Raw genomic sequence first — 12,646 nt, forward strand, 5'->3', positions numbered from 1 at the left:
TCTCAAAGGGAGAATGGGCTGGAAATGACTGTGGGCAGTCCAGTTCACACACTTCCATTGTCACTGGAAGGAGTTCTGTAGCAATTACACACTTAGTGGGTTGGGTCATATGGGGGTTATTAGGCCTTGAAGCACTGCTCTGTTCTCAGGATTTGTGCTGTACTGGTCAATACATGGTTTGGATGTCAGGATAGTATGATGATATGATGGAAAAGGGACATTTAGGAGTTCATGTGGTGGTGGAGGAAGGTGCGTGTGCGCTGCGTGTGTGTGTGTGTGTGTGTGAACGTGTTTGTGTTGTATCTAACCTTTGACTGTCTGTTTTCAGGAGGGAGAAGAGAGCAAGGGTGCGACTAGCTGGCCAGAGTTCTACATCGACCAGTTGAATTCCATGGCTGCTGTAAGTGTCCTTCTCCCCTCATCAAATACCCAATATGTACTTGACAATCAAAGCTAACCATGCAGATGCAAAACAATAATGCACAACAACCAGCCAACCATGAAGACATGCTGTAGTCATGTGATTTTGGTGTCCCACTAGCCACTACGGGTATCTCTCTAAAAGCTTATGGTCTGATGCTAAATCTTTGGGAAATTGGAGTAAATTAGGGGGGTAATATCAATTAGTTTTATAGGTTTGCCTGGAGGGGGATCTCTGTGTGTGTCTTTTTTTTAACGCTAGATATGTCTCACATCTGTAAACAACTATGAAAATCCTCACAGTGTATATAAGTCAAAGCTACCTTTATTTAGCATTACCTTTATTTAACCTGGTAAGGTATTGATAATGATGACGATCTGAGAAGGCTTGTCCACCTGAAGATGCACTATTTGACAAGCTGGTGAAGTTCATCTATGTTTCCTCAATGGGTTCTCACACCCTGGAGGTGTGGTGTTAAATCTCCACACATTTCCTCTGGAGCTGGGGCAGTAGCCCTGGGAGGGGGAACCCTGTGGGATAATTGATTATATTTTCCCAGGGCAGTAGAATAGCACTAGGCTGGCAGGTGAGAGGTTCTAGTTGGATCCCTAACCTCTAACTGTTACCACAGCGTGTAGCCAGCTCCAGACCCTGTAGAGGAAATGAACTCCAGTCATGTATCCATGAAGGAACTACCGGTGGGCCACTGGGATAATGGGATAAGAGCCGCCTGCTGTTGGTCTACAGCCAGGGATACTAGCTTACTGAGCAGGTTCCTTCCCAGCACCGTGAATCATAGGTCAAAGTTAATCTGGCCTGGGAACAAAGAGAGAACCATAATGGTCCTAGAACAGAGCCTTGCAGGACATCCTTTGAGTTTGATAAGTGAGTACATTGTCATTGAGTCTTCTCAATGTTTTCATCAACAGAGGAAGACTCTTATTGCGCTGGAAAAGGAGGATGAGGAAGAGAGGAACAAGACCATAGAGAGCTTGAAGACCGCTCTAAGGACTCAACCAATGAGGTACACCAGTTACCCTGACACACTCATGCTCCTTTTCATGCATACTTGTTCTCATATGCATGCATTCAGTTATGAGTGTGCGCCATGTACAGTGCGCTATGTACAGTATGTGTTTGTGGAACCAAAGGCAGAAAACTAAAGAATTGCAGTGCAACGTTACTGCACTGGATAGCCTTCTTGTGAGATGGACCTATTGTTATAATATCCATGTAGATATAGATGGTATAGATGGTATATCACATGATATAGAGTTTCCTTTTCTTTTTTGAGTCATTAATTATGATAAACTCATATTCTATTTTCAGTAAGTCATAATAGAGGATGACAAATCAAATCAAATGTTATTTGTCACATGCTTCGTAAACAACAGGTGTAGACTAACTTTGAAATGCGTACTTACGGGCCCTTCCCAACAATGCAGAGAGTGCCTTAGTGAGTCTGCTATGTGCACAAAGGAGGATGGGTTAATTCACTGTGCTCAGAGTCTCCCAGAGTCCACTTATTGTCATTCGAGTGATATAATATGATTCATCACTAAGCCTAGTGTGTTGAGAACCATTCAACAGCCCCAGCTCATTCATCTGCTGTCACTTCCCTCTCCAGTCCAAAACCACTGCATTATTATGATATTACAGCCCTGTAGCCCACACTAGCCCGACACACGTCTTCTCCTTAAGGTTCTCCAGAGGTTAGGTCAGCACTGCCCTTCTCACCTTTGACCTCTAACCCCTAGTAGTCTATCACCAATGAGCTTTCTCTGTTTTCCTCCATCCTGTGTTATTGTGCTAAATGGTGCTTGACTGCTGGCTAAAGATGTTTATTTTGCCACTGTTCAATTCTGCTGGCTTATATTGAACACGCATACGAACAGATGCACACACACACACCCATACACCTGTCAAGCCCCTCCCCAGCAGTTTCACTAATGTATATAGCTTGTTTGATATTGCCATCTCCCCATTTTCTAATGAAACCCAGTCAACTATGAAATTAGTTTCTTGTCAAAGTAAAAGAGGAGAGTAGTAGGCACTGATTGTGTATTGTTCAGGAACAGAATGGGATTTATAGTAAACGTTACCTGTTTCTGGGTGCATTCAAAATTGCACCCTATTCTCTACATAGTGCACTACATCTGACCAGGGCCTATACGGCTCTGGTCAAAAATAGTGTACTACATAGGGAATAGGGTGCCATTTCGATGCCGCCTCTGTCTCTGACCTTTTTTACCTCAATCCTCCTCTTACTCTAAAGGTTTGTGACGCGGTTCATCGACCTGGACGGCCTAACCTGCATCCTGAACTTCCTGAAGAGCATGGACTACGACACCACCGAGTCCCAGATCCACACGTCGCTGATCGGCTGCATCAAGGCCCTGATGAACAACTCCCAGGGCCGCTCCCACGTGCTCTCCCACACAGAGAGCATCAACATCATCGCCCAGAGCCTGGCCACTGAGAACGTCAAGACCAAGGTGGCGGTGCTGGAGATCATGGGTGCTGTCTGTCTGGTGCCAGGAGGCCACAGGAAGATCCTGGAGGCCATGCTGCATTACCAGAAGTTTGCCTGCGAGAGGACTCGCTTCCAGGTGGAGGGACAGACTCCTATACCACATAGACAACATTGTAGCCATGCATTCACTTGGGATTTTCACACTGTAATGTGTTACCCCAAGGCTTTCCTTAACCCTGTGTTAAGACTGACCCAGAGTTGTGTTTCATGGTCTCATTCACTCAACATATTGAACTTTCAGGCGTTACTCTAAATAGTTTTGTGTTTACGACCACAGCAAAGTTTTTCTCGTGTCCATACACCTAGAATAACAATGTCTTTACTGATACTTATTCCTTCTTTCTGTCCTTTTCTCCTGTCTTAGACTCTGCTGAATGACCTGGATAGGAGTACGGGGCGCTACAGGGACGAGGTCAACCTGAAAACAGCCATCATGTCCTTCATCAATGCAGTGCTCAGTCAGGGAGCAGGGGAGGTGAGTGCTCCTCTTCCTCTGTAAGTCTTTACCCTCTTGTAGTCGTGTTGGTTGTCTTCAGAGAGTCTAACTGCTATGTGTACTGTACTCCGCAGTCAAGCTTTGAGTTCAGAATTCACCTGAGGTACGAGTTCCTTATGTTGGGCATCCAGCCAGTCATCGATAAACTGAGGTCCCACGACAACTCAACGTTAGACAGGTGAGTGAAGTCAAGACTGGTATACTACATTTCAGATCTAGACCACACTGTCATACCCAACTGCAGTAGATTGTGTCTGACCGTGAGGTGTTTGTTGTCTTCTAGGCATTTAGACTTCTTTGAGATGCTGAGAAACGAAGATGAACTGTCGTTGGCAAAACGCTTTGACACCGTGAGTAACGATTGACCTGTACAGTACATGTAGTTTACAATGGTCACTTCTCTGTCCACTAGTTCTAATATCACATTGTTGTTGTTGTTGCAGGTGCACATTGACACAAAAAGTGCCACGCAAGTGTTTGAACTCATAAAGAAGAAGATGAGCCACACAGATGCACACCCGCACTTTATATCTGTCTTACAGCACTGTCTCCTTATGCCTTGTAAGTGCTGCCTGCCTGCCGGTCGCCATTTCTCTAAAGTTGTTTGAGTTCACCAAGAGTCTACAGGCCTCTCCTCATTTTAAATATTTGAGAACTGGACTGTTTTTTTTTCTCTGAGGGATCCCGAAGTGGTAATAAATCTGTGTTTTTAGTGCCTTTTTAGGATGGCAGTTAACATGATGTCCTCTCTAGGTAGTTCTAAATATCTGGAAATGATTGTTGGAATTCTGCCCATGTGAGGTATTTCTATCTAGAAGGTGTTCTATCTGTCGATAAGAACTTTCTACGTTATAGCGGTAATGTTGTTCCTCCACATTGCATTAACTGTGGGTATGTTGGCCTGAGGGAGCTGACTTCAGACGGATCTCTCCACTTAGACTATCCCCTAATGTGTTGCTATGTGTATGTTTCCCAGACATGGATTTAGCCTAGTACTGGACTAAGAAGCACTCTCAATGGACAATCTCCATTGAACATGATTTTTACTCCAGGACTAGACTTAGTTTGTGTTCAGGAACACGGCCCTAGATGTTTATTGTTGCATATGCATTGGCTGGTGCAATCAAATTTCCCTTTTGTGTATTAATAAATGAATTAATAAAGTGCTCTCCTCTTTTCTCTCAGACAAGCGTAGTGGGAACACGGTGCAGTACTGGCTCCTCCTGGACCGCATCGTCCAGCAGATCGTCCTTCAGAACGACAAAGGTCACGACCCTGACGTCACCCCTCTGGAGAACTTCAACGTGAAGAACGTGGTGCGAATGTGAGTGAGAGGAGAGGAACGAGAGGGGGATAAATGTTTTGACATGTCTGAGTCGGTTTGACGTCCTCCCCACCTCGCACGGCAGAGCACCGACTGTCATCATCGTAAATCTCCATGTGTTATTTTACATGCTTCGTTCTAGAAATGGCTTCAAACCCAAATATGGGGATCAAGACAAAAATCTGTACTGTATATTTACTCATGAGTTCATCTTATCCTAGGCTTAATACAGTGGCCATAATCATAATCACTCTTGATCAAGGTACTATACATCATAAATGCTAAATGTAAATCAGCATTTCTATGTATCTATATTTCCCATGATCTCCTTCATTTTACAATCCTTTTCAATACTTTCTGCTGGTCTAGCATGAATTCCCTGATCCCTTAATACTTGCCACAAATCAGCAAGTCATTTTGTGGATTTTACAGGGATTTTCATAATTTGTTTTTGGACATATAATCCCGAACTCTTAATCCATAATGAAAGTGCTTTGATCTGTTTTTTTGGATGAGGAAGTCAGTGAGATGTACATTTCCAAACACACAGAGACAGAAACATCAGTCAACCCCCTGCAGCTTCTTCTTGCAAATCTCAATCAGACTCTGGGTATAAAGTCTGACTGTCTCTGGTTAGGTTTAGAAGAAGCTTTCAGGTTCCCTGTTGTTAACTCTGATCACCAATGACTTGTCTACTGAATCTGTTTTTATAACTGAGCCTCTGCCTAACCTCAGTGGGATGTAATGCCTAGTGGGATTGTGCAGTGGTGTTGTGATGTCTTAAAACCTCAGATACCGAGCCTAACCTCCTGTGTTGTACTGCTCAGGCTGGTCAACGAGAATGAAGTCAAACAGTGGAAAGAACAGGCGGAGAAAATGAGAAAAGGTACAAACACTAATGCTCTCTGGTTTCTGTTAGCGATGGAACTATCTGAAGGCAGAACCTCCTGTACTGTGTATCATCACACTGCTGACTGATCTTGTCTGATCTGATCTGCTATGTTCTGGTTTGATCTCGTCTGATCTGGTTTCTCAGACCACCACGAGCTGCAGCAGAAGTTCGACAAGAAGGAACGCGAGTGTGACGCCAAGACCCAGGAGAAGGAGGACATGATGCAGACGCTGAATAAGATGAAGGAGAAGCTGGAGAAAGAGTCCAGCGAGCACAAGCAGGTCAAGCAGCAAGTGGCCGACCTGTCCGCCCAGCTGCATGACCTCAGCACTGTACGTTTGTTTGTTTGTTTGCTTGTTTAGCTCACAATAGGGCTAATCTTCCAAGATTCCATGGAAAATACAATAGCATTAGAAATTGCATTGTAATTTTACATTACACAATCACATCTTTACATCCTCCTTTTCCCTATAGCTTTTCCAATCAGGAATAAATGCACAATGTTTTGGTTATGGCACAGTTGAACGTCAAACATGGCCTCTGTCCTCGTAGTCTGTTCCCAGATCTGTTTATACTGTCTTGCGAACTCCTATTGACATTGTCATGCTAAACAACAACCATAGGAGTTGGCTATACAGCACAACAGATTTGGGACCAGGCTAATGTCTTCCTTCGGATTTATTTGACAATTTAAAAACTCAAATACAACCACAAATGTGGATACAATGCAACAAAAACCTTTGAGGAGAATTCGTTAAAAACATATTTGTATTGTGGTTCTCTTCAAACATCAAACAAACACATTCACAGCTAAAAGCTGAATTGATGTAAACAACACATGGCCTAAATAATTGAACTGTGCAAAGACCAAAATAATAACACATTTTGAATAGTCCTCCAGATGACAGTGGTTGCTGTCCTTGGTAAATAGCTTGCAAAACTAGCTAGCCAGCGTCCTTCACTGTCCAAACCGCATGGTTTTCCCCTGAGCTCAGTTCAGTTTAGGAGTGGATACACAGGATGTTTGGTTAGAGCACAGTTAGACATGAACATCCACACAACAACATTGCCTTGTGATGTTCTTCCAAGTCAATATATGTTGATTGGAACAGTTGTAGTTAAGAACAGAGAGTTTCTAGGATTTCAATTACGTAACATAGAAAATATTGCAGTACATCCAGTGCTAATCGATTGTACATCCCAATGTCTCCCATCATTTTCAGAGGCCAAATCCAAGTGTTCCTGGTGGTCCTCCATTCATACCTGGGGCCCCTGGAGGTCCCACAGCACCCCCTCCCATGCAGGCTGGCATGATCCCAGCCCCTCTACCACTCACTCAGGGCATGCCTCCACCACCCCCTCCACCCCCTCCACCCGGTGGACCCCCACCTCCTCCGGGCATGGCTCCCTTCGGTCTCCCTCCTCCCCCTGGAGCTCCAATGGGACCTGGTCTGAAGAAGAAGAATATCCCCCAGCCTTCCAACCCACTCAAGTCATTCAACTGGGCTAAGCTGGCTGAGGTCAGTGAGTGCTGCTTAGTCAGGTACCCTATTCCCTATAAAGTGCACTACTTTTGAACAGAGCCCTATGGACTCTGGTCAAAATGAATGCACTTAATAGGGAATAGGGTGCCATTTGGGACATAGCCTGTAAATGAGGTGTTTTGTGTGTCTCTGTCTATAACAGAGAGAGTGATTGTTGTGCTGCTAAGGCAGACAGAAACGAGTGTTTCTGTAGCTACACCTCAGTGGCCAGGGGGAATGAAGGATAAGGATGGCCCAATGGTTTATCTCTTGCGTTGTTTGCTCAATGGCATGAAATCAATATAGCAAACAAGCCCTGGGTGTGTTTTTATGTTGTTGTTGTAACCTCTAAAGTTTCAGGGGTGTAGGGCCTGTGTTCTAGTTGAATAAGCTTTTACAGTCTTAGTTATGGATGGGGGCTGTTTTGTTTTGTTGCAGAATAAGCTGGAGGGCACTGTGTGGACGGACGTCGATGACATCAATGTTTTCAAAATCCTGGACCTTGAGGACATCGAGAAGACCTTCTCTGCATACCAGAGACAGCAGGTACAGTTTAACACCTAAATACCAAAGTATTACTGTAGGGAAATGGCATTTCAGTACATAGCAATTCACCCTTAAGGACAGGACACAAGACCCCAAATCACTTCTTAACAATGTGCATATAACTATTCGGAGGGTTTCCAAGGCCACCGACCATGCTGTTCCAACAAACACTGCTTGCTAGTGATAAACACATGCATGCCATTGCACTCCCTAACTGAATGCTTCCAGCAGCACTTCTCAACACTTTGTCTGGAACTGGCTCAGAAGGATATCAGGCTATTACAGTGCTTTTTTACAGCACAAACAGATCTGGGACCAGGCTATCCTTTTTAGGTCTGTTCAAATTAGTCCTCTACCTTGTGAGTGTTACAGAGATCCAGACAGAACAGGAATGTTTACAACAGGAAGTAGCCATGCTGATAACGTGGTCCTTGGAAAGTTTACTAGTCCTGCATGAGAATATTTCACTTAGCCTCTATATGTCCACATTGACTACAGTGTTCAATTGAAATCCTCCAGATAGCTTTTCCCATAACCAACCTAATAAGACTGTGATTATAAAGGTTAGACTAGGGCCCTATTTCCATTACTAACTGCCCTTAATGGTACAAATAAAGTTGCATGGAATTCCTTTTGTCGTATAAGAACTTTATGAGTTTTAAGCCATGCTGTTCATGATGTGTCTGAACACAGTTATTTGCATCTCTGACTCACTCTGCTACTCAGGATTCTGCTTGTCCTCACAAACAAATGCATCACTGATCTGCTGAGCTGGCCCTTTTTTCTGTAATTCACCGTACATAGCCTACTGCATCTTGTAATTAATAATAATGAATGCTGCATCTTCCTTGCTTCCTGCCCCACCCGCCTGTTTAGGACTTCTTAACATTGAACAATAAGGTGAGTGACCTCTGACCTCTCTATGTGACCTTTACCCTGCTCTGCGACGTGTCTGACTTAATGCTCGTTACTGTCCTTCATCGTACGCTGCTCTCTCTCTCGCTCTCTCTCTCACTCTCTCTCTCGCTCTCTCTCTCACTCTCTCTCTCGCTCGACTCTGTTCTCTTTATGTCTGCATGGGGATTGGTGGGCATGTGGGCATGTGGGCGTGTGTGCGTGTGTGTGTGTGTGTGTGTGTCTTTGTGTGTGTGTGTGTGTGTGTGTGCGTGTGTGTGTGTCAAGGTACGTAGGTGAAATACTTGTGAAAGCCATGTCTTCCCGTAGCCTCTGTGTTTCTGTGGATTCATTCTTTCAGTCTTTTTAGAATATACTTCTTAACACACCACCACGTTGTTTGAATGAACTATTTCAGTTTTATTGGTTACCATTTCAAGATGTTTCTGTGCATAATTAGCCAAATTGGTTTTGTGGCACGCAGTCAATTCTGCAAGCAGCTGGAGTCTTGCAACTATAAAAAGTGCCAGATATCCGTTTTCCAAAAACAAATCTCTCCTGTATTCTTTGAGTGAAGCCCCCCCAAATAAAAACAAGCACTTATTTGCCAAACACACCATTTCACACAGCCTGTTTCCCAGCTGTCCTCCATTTGGCAGTTTCATATACTGACCCAGTCAGAGGAACAATTTTCTGTTTTATGTTCATACTGTGTGTCTCCTGTGCATCCTGGGCTTTTGTTAAGGTTGATGGTGCATGCATATGGGTATTGTGTCAAGTATTGTTGTGTGTGTGTGTCACTATCTGGTGTCTATTTGCCTGTTGCTGACCAGTTACTATACCATCGTTTTTTATGAAGATAATATGAGACAGCAGGTGGGGAAATGGAAGAAGCCTTAATAAAAATACTTGTTCCTATTGCCGTTGTTCAACAGCTAAAATGAATGCAGGTGTGAGTCAGCCACAGCCCTCCACCAAACAGCCTTGGGGCACTGTTATTCATGGCCTGTATTCATTAGGAACAAAATGAAAACTTACTGAAACAGGGAGGGATTACATGGACTTGTATCATAAAAAAACGCTCATTTTTGTTTTCCGTTGCAAAACATTTTGCTGAATGTGCCCTAATGAATACAACCCTGGTGTACTGGGTGTGGCTCTTTCTCCCAGAGAGAGTATTATTAAGGTCATGTAGTCACAAGCTTTTGCTGCGTTCAGCAAATACTGCATCCAAAAGTGCTTAAGTGTGATGAATGATATACAATTGTGTGTTTCTTAAACAGTAACGCAGTCAAACTCTGGCTCTGTTAGTGTGTCATTTAAGGTCATATACAGTAGTGCAACAAGACATTGTTGTGTTCTGCATGCTAGCCTTCATCCAAAAGTGCCTAAGTATGATAAATGATATTATACTGTGTGTTTATATGAACGCAACGTGAAGTTCAGCTGTTGGATGTTATCCACCGAGTATTACTGTTCATGTTCCAACTCCCCACACCCCCCCCCCCCCCAAATGTTCTCTGTCCAGAAAGAGTCTGAAGATGACACGGTGACCTCCAAGAAGGTCAAGGAGCTGTCAGTCATCGATGGTCGCAGAGCCCAGAACTGTAACATCCTCCTCTCTCGGTTAGTAATTGACAGTTCCTACCCCATGACATCATAGCAGAAGTATGTCCTACTTATATTAGTGGACATCACTTATTGTGATTGTATCCATCTAATGAGTGCTTTAAATGGCTCTCTCCAGACACATGCATGTATGCAAGCATGCACACACACACACACACACACACACACACACACACACACACACACACACACACACACACACACACACACACACACACACACACACACACACACACACACACACACACAGTCCTCTGTTACTGTACACAGCCAAGTTACATTAAATGCACATTTACTCTACCATTTGGGCAATTCTGTATTTACATCAACTTCGACTCGAGTTGAGGGAAACTGTTTCATAATTGACGATGTGTTTAAGCATCAAGTGCAGCCAGGAATGATATATGTATTTTTGTAATGGAATGATGTTGGTCAGGAACTACAGTACCAGTCTAAAGTTTGGACACACCTACTCATTCAAGGGTTTTTCTTTATTTTGAAAAATATTTACATTGTAGAATAATAGTGAAGACAACAAAACTATGAAATAACACATATGGAATCATGTAGTAACCAAAAAAGTGTTAAACAAATCAAATATATTTTATATTTCAGATTCTTCAAATTAGCCACCATTTGCCTTGACAGCTTTGCACACTCTTGGCATTATTTCAATCAGCTTCACATGGAAGCTGAGCACTTGTTGGCTGCTTTTCCTTCACTCTGCAGTCCAACTCATCCCAACCATCACAATTGGGTTGAGGTCGGGTGATTGTCGAGGACAGGTCATCTGATGTAGCATTCCATCACTTCAAATAGCCCTTACACAGCCTGGAGGTGTGTTTTAGGGCATTGTCTTGTTGAAAAACAAATGATAGTCCCACTAAGTGTAAACCAGATGGGATGGCGCATCGCTGCAGAATGCTGTGGTAGCCATGCTGGTTAAGTGTACCTTTAATTAAATAAATCACCGACAGTGTCATCAGCAAAGCACCCCCACACCGTCGCACTTCCTCCTCCATGTTTCACGGTGGGAACCACACATCTGGAGATCATTCGCTCACCTACTCTCCGTCTCACAAAGACACTGCGGTTGGAACCAAAAATCGCAAATTTGGACCAAAGGACATCTTTCCACCGGTCTAATGTCCATTGCTCATGTTTCTTGGCCCAAGCGAGTCTCTTATTTGAGCTGCAATTTCTGAGGCTGGTAACTCTAATGAACTTATCCTCTGCAGCAGAGGTAACTCTAGGTCTTCCTGTCTTGTGGCGGTCCTCATGAGAGCCAGTTTCATCATAGCGCTGATGGTTTTTGCGACTGCACTTGAAGAAACTTTCAAAGTTCTTGACATTTACCTGATTGACTGACCATGTCTTAAAGTAATGATGGACTGATGTTTCTCTTTGCTTATGTGAGCTGTTCTTGCCATAATATGGACTTGGTATTTTACCAAGTAGGGCTATCTTCTGTATACCAAACCTACCTTGTCACAACACAACTCAAACGCATTAAAAAGGATAAAAATTCCACAAATGGAACTGTTAACAAGGCACACCTGTACATTGAAATTAATTCCAGATGACTCCCTCTTGGTTGAGAGAATGCCAAGAGTGTGGGGTGAGAGAATGCCAAGAGTGTGCAAAGCTGTCATCAAGGCAAAGGGTGGCTACTTTGGAGAATCTAAAATCTTAAATATTTTGATTTGTTTAACACTTTTTGTTTACTACATGATTGCACATGTGTTATTTCATAGGTTGATGTCTTCATTACTATTATACAATGCAGAAAATAGTTTAAAAAAAGAAAAGCTCTGGAATGAGTAGGTGTGTCCAAACCTTTGACTAGTACTGTATTTATTTATTAACCTGGCAAGTCAGTTAAGAACAAATTCTTATTTTCAATGATGGCCTAGGAACAGTGGGTGAACTGCCTGTTCAGGGGCAGAACGACAGATTTGTACCTTGTCAGCTCGGGGGTTTGAACTTGCAACCTTCCGGTTACTAGTCCAACGCTTTAACCACTAGGCTGCCGCCCCTGTTTCATTACTGTCCTTCCTGGTCTCCATGGCAGCTACCACAAACAAAGAGGCCTTTTCTACTAAGTTAATTTCATGTTGCTACCATTCTCAATTTAACAACTGTGAATGAAACTTTGAAGTTTAAGGGATTCAGCTATTTCTATTTCTTCCTGTCTCATTCAATTTTTCTGGTCACAAGTGGTGGTTCATTCCTGTTGCCAGCTTGCAGAACTGAAAATATTATCTTTTTGCAAAGTGGCATAAATGATGCATTTAACGTGCCTTTTCACTCTTAGCCAACACATTGAATAAGGGATAAATGTATTTAATAATATTGACATGACTGAACCTTAATTGCTCTGTCATTCGT

At 43.2% G+C, this 12,646-nt stretch overlaps 1 protein-coding gene across 3 annotated transcripts in view; it reads left to right on the top strand.

Annotated features, from left to right (window-relative positions):
• The window catches only part of LOC109904217 (disheveled-associated activator of morphogenesis 1), an 81,890-nt gene that overhangs the window by 51,033 nt on the left and 18,211 nt on the right, over nt 1-12,646 (top strand). For 2 of the 3 annotated variants that reach the window (XM_031787975.1, XM_031787974.1), the window contains exons 4-17: nt 329-400; nt 1,351-1,445; nt 2,697-3,030; nt 3,319-3,429; nt 3,525-3,628; nt 3,734-3,800; nt 3,894-4,011; nt 4,636-4,774; nt 5,602-5,660; nt 5,811-5,998; nt 6,890-7,186; nt 7,628-7,735; nt 8,612-8,635; nt 10,158-10,255. In XM_031787975.1, coding sequence (XP_031643835.1) covers nt 329-400; nt 1,351-1,445; nt 2,697-3,030; nt 3,319-3,429; nt 3,525-3,628; nt 3,734-3,800; nt 3,894-4,011; nt 4,636-4,774; nt 5,602-5,660; nt 5,811-5,998; nt 6,890-7,186; nt 7,628-7,735; nt 8,612-8,635; nt 10,158-10,255 — 1,814 coding nt within the window. The remainder of the gene's footprint in view (nt 1-328; nt 401-1,350; nt 1,446-2,696; nt 3,031-3,318; nt 3,430-3,524; nt 3,629-3,733; nt 3,801-3,893; nt 4,012-4,635; nt 4,775-5,601; nt 5,661-5,810; nt 5,999-6,889; nt 7,187-7,627; nt 7,736-8,611; nt 8,636-10,157; nt 10,256-12,646) is intronic. The other variant, XM_031787976.1, reaches the window with a different exon arrangement.

This window comes from Oncorhynchus kisutch, linkage group LG14, assembly GCF_002021735.2.
Source record: "Oncorhynchus kisutch isolate 150728-3 linkage group LG14, Okis_V2, whole genome shotgun sequence".
Classification (NCBI taxonomy): domain Eukaryota; kingdom Metazoa; phylum Chordata; class Actinopteri; order Salmoniformes; family Salmonidae; genus Oncorhynchus; species Oncorhynchus kisutch.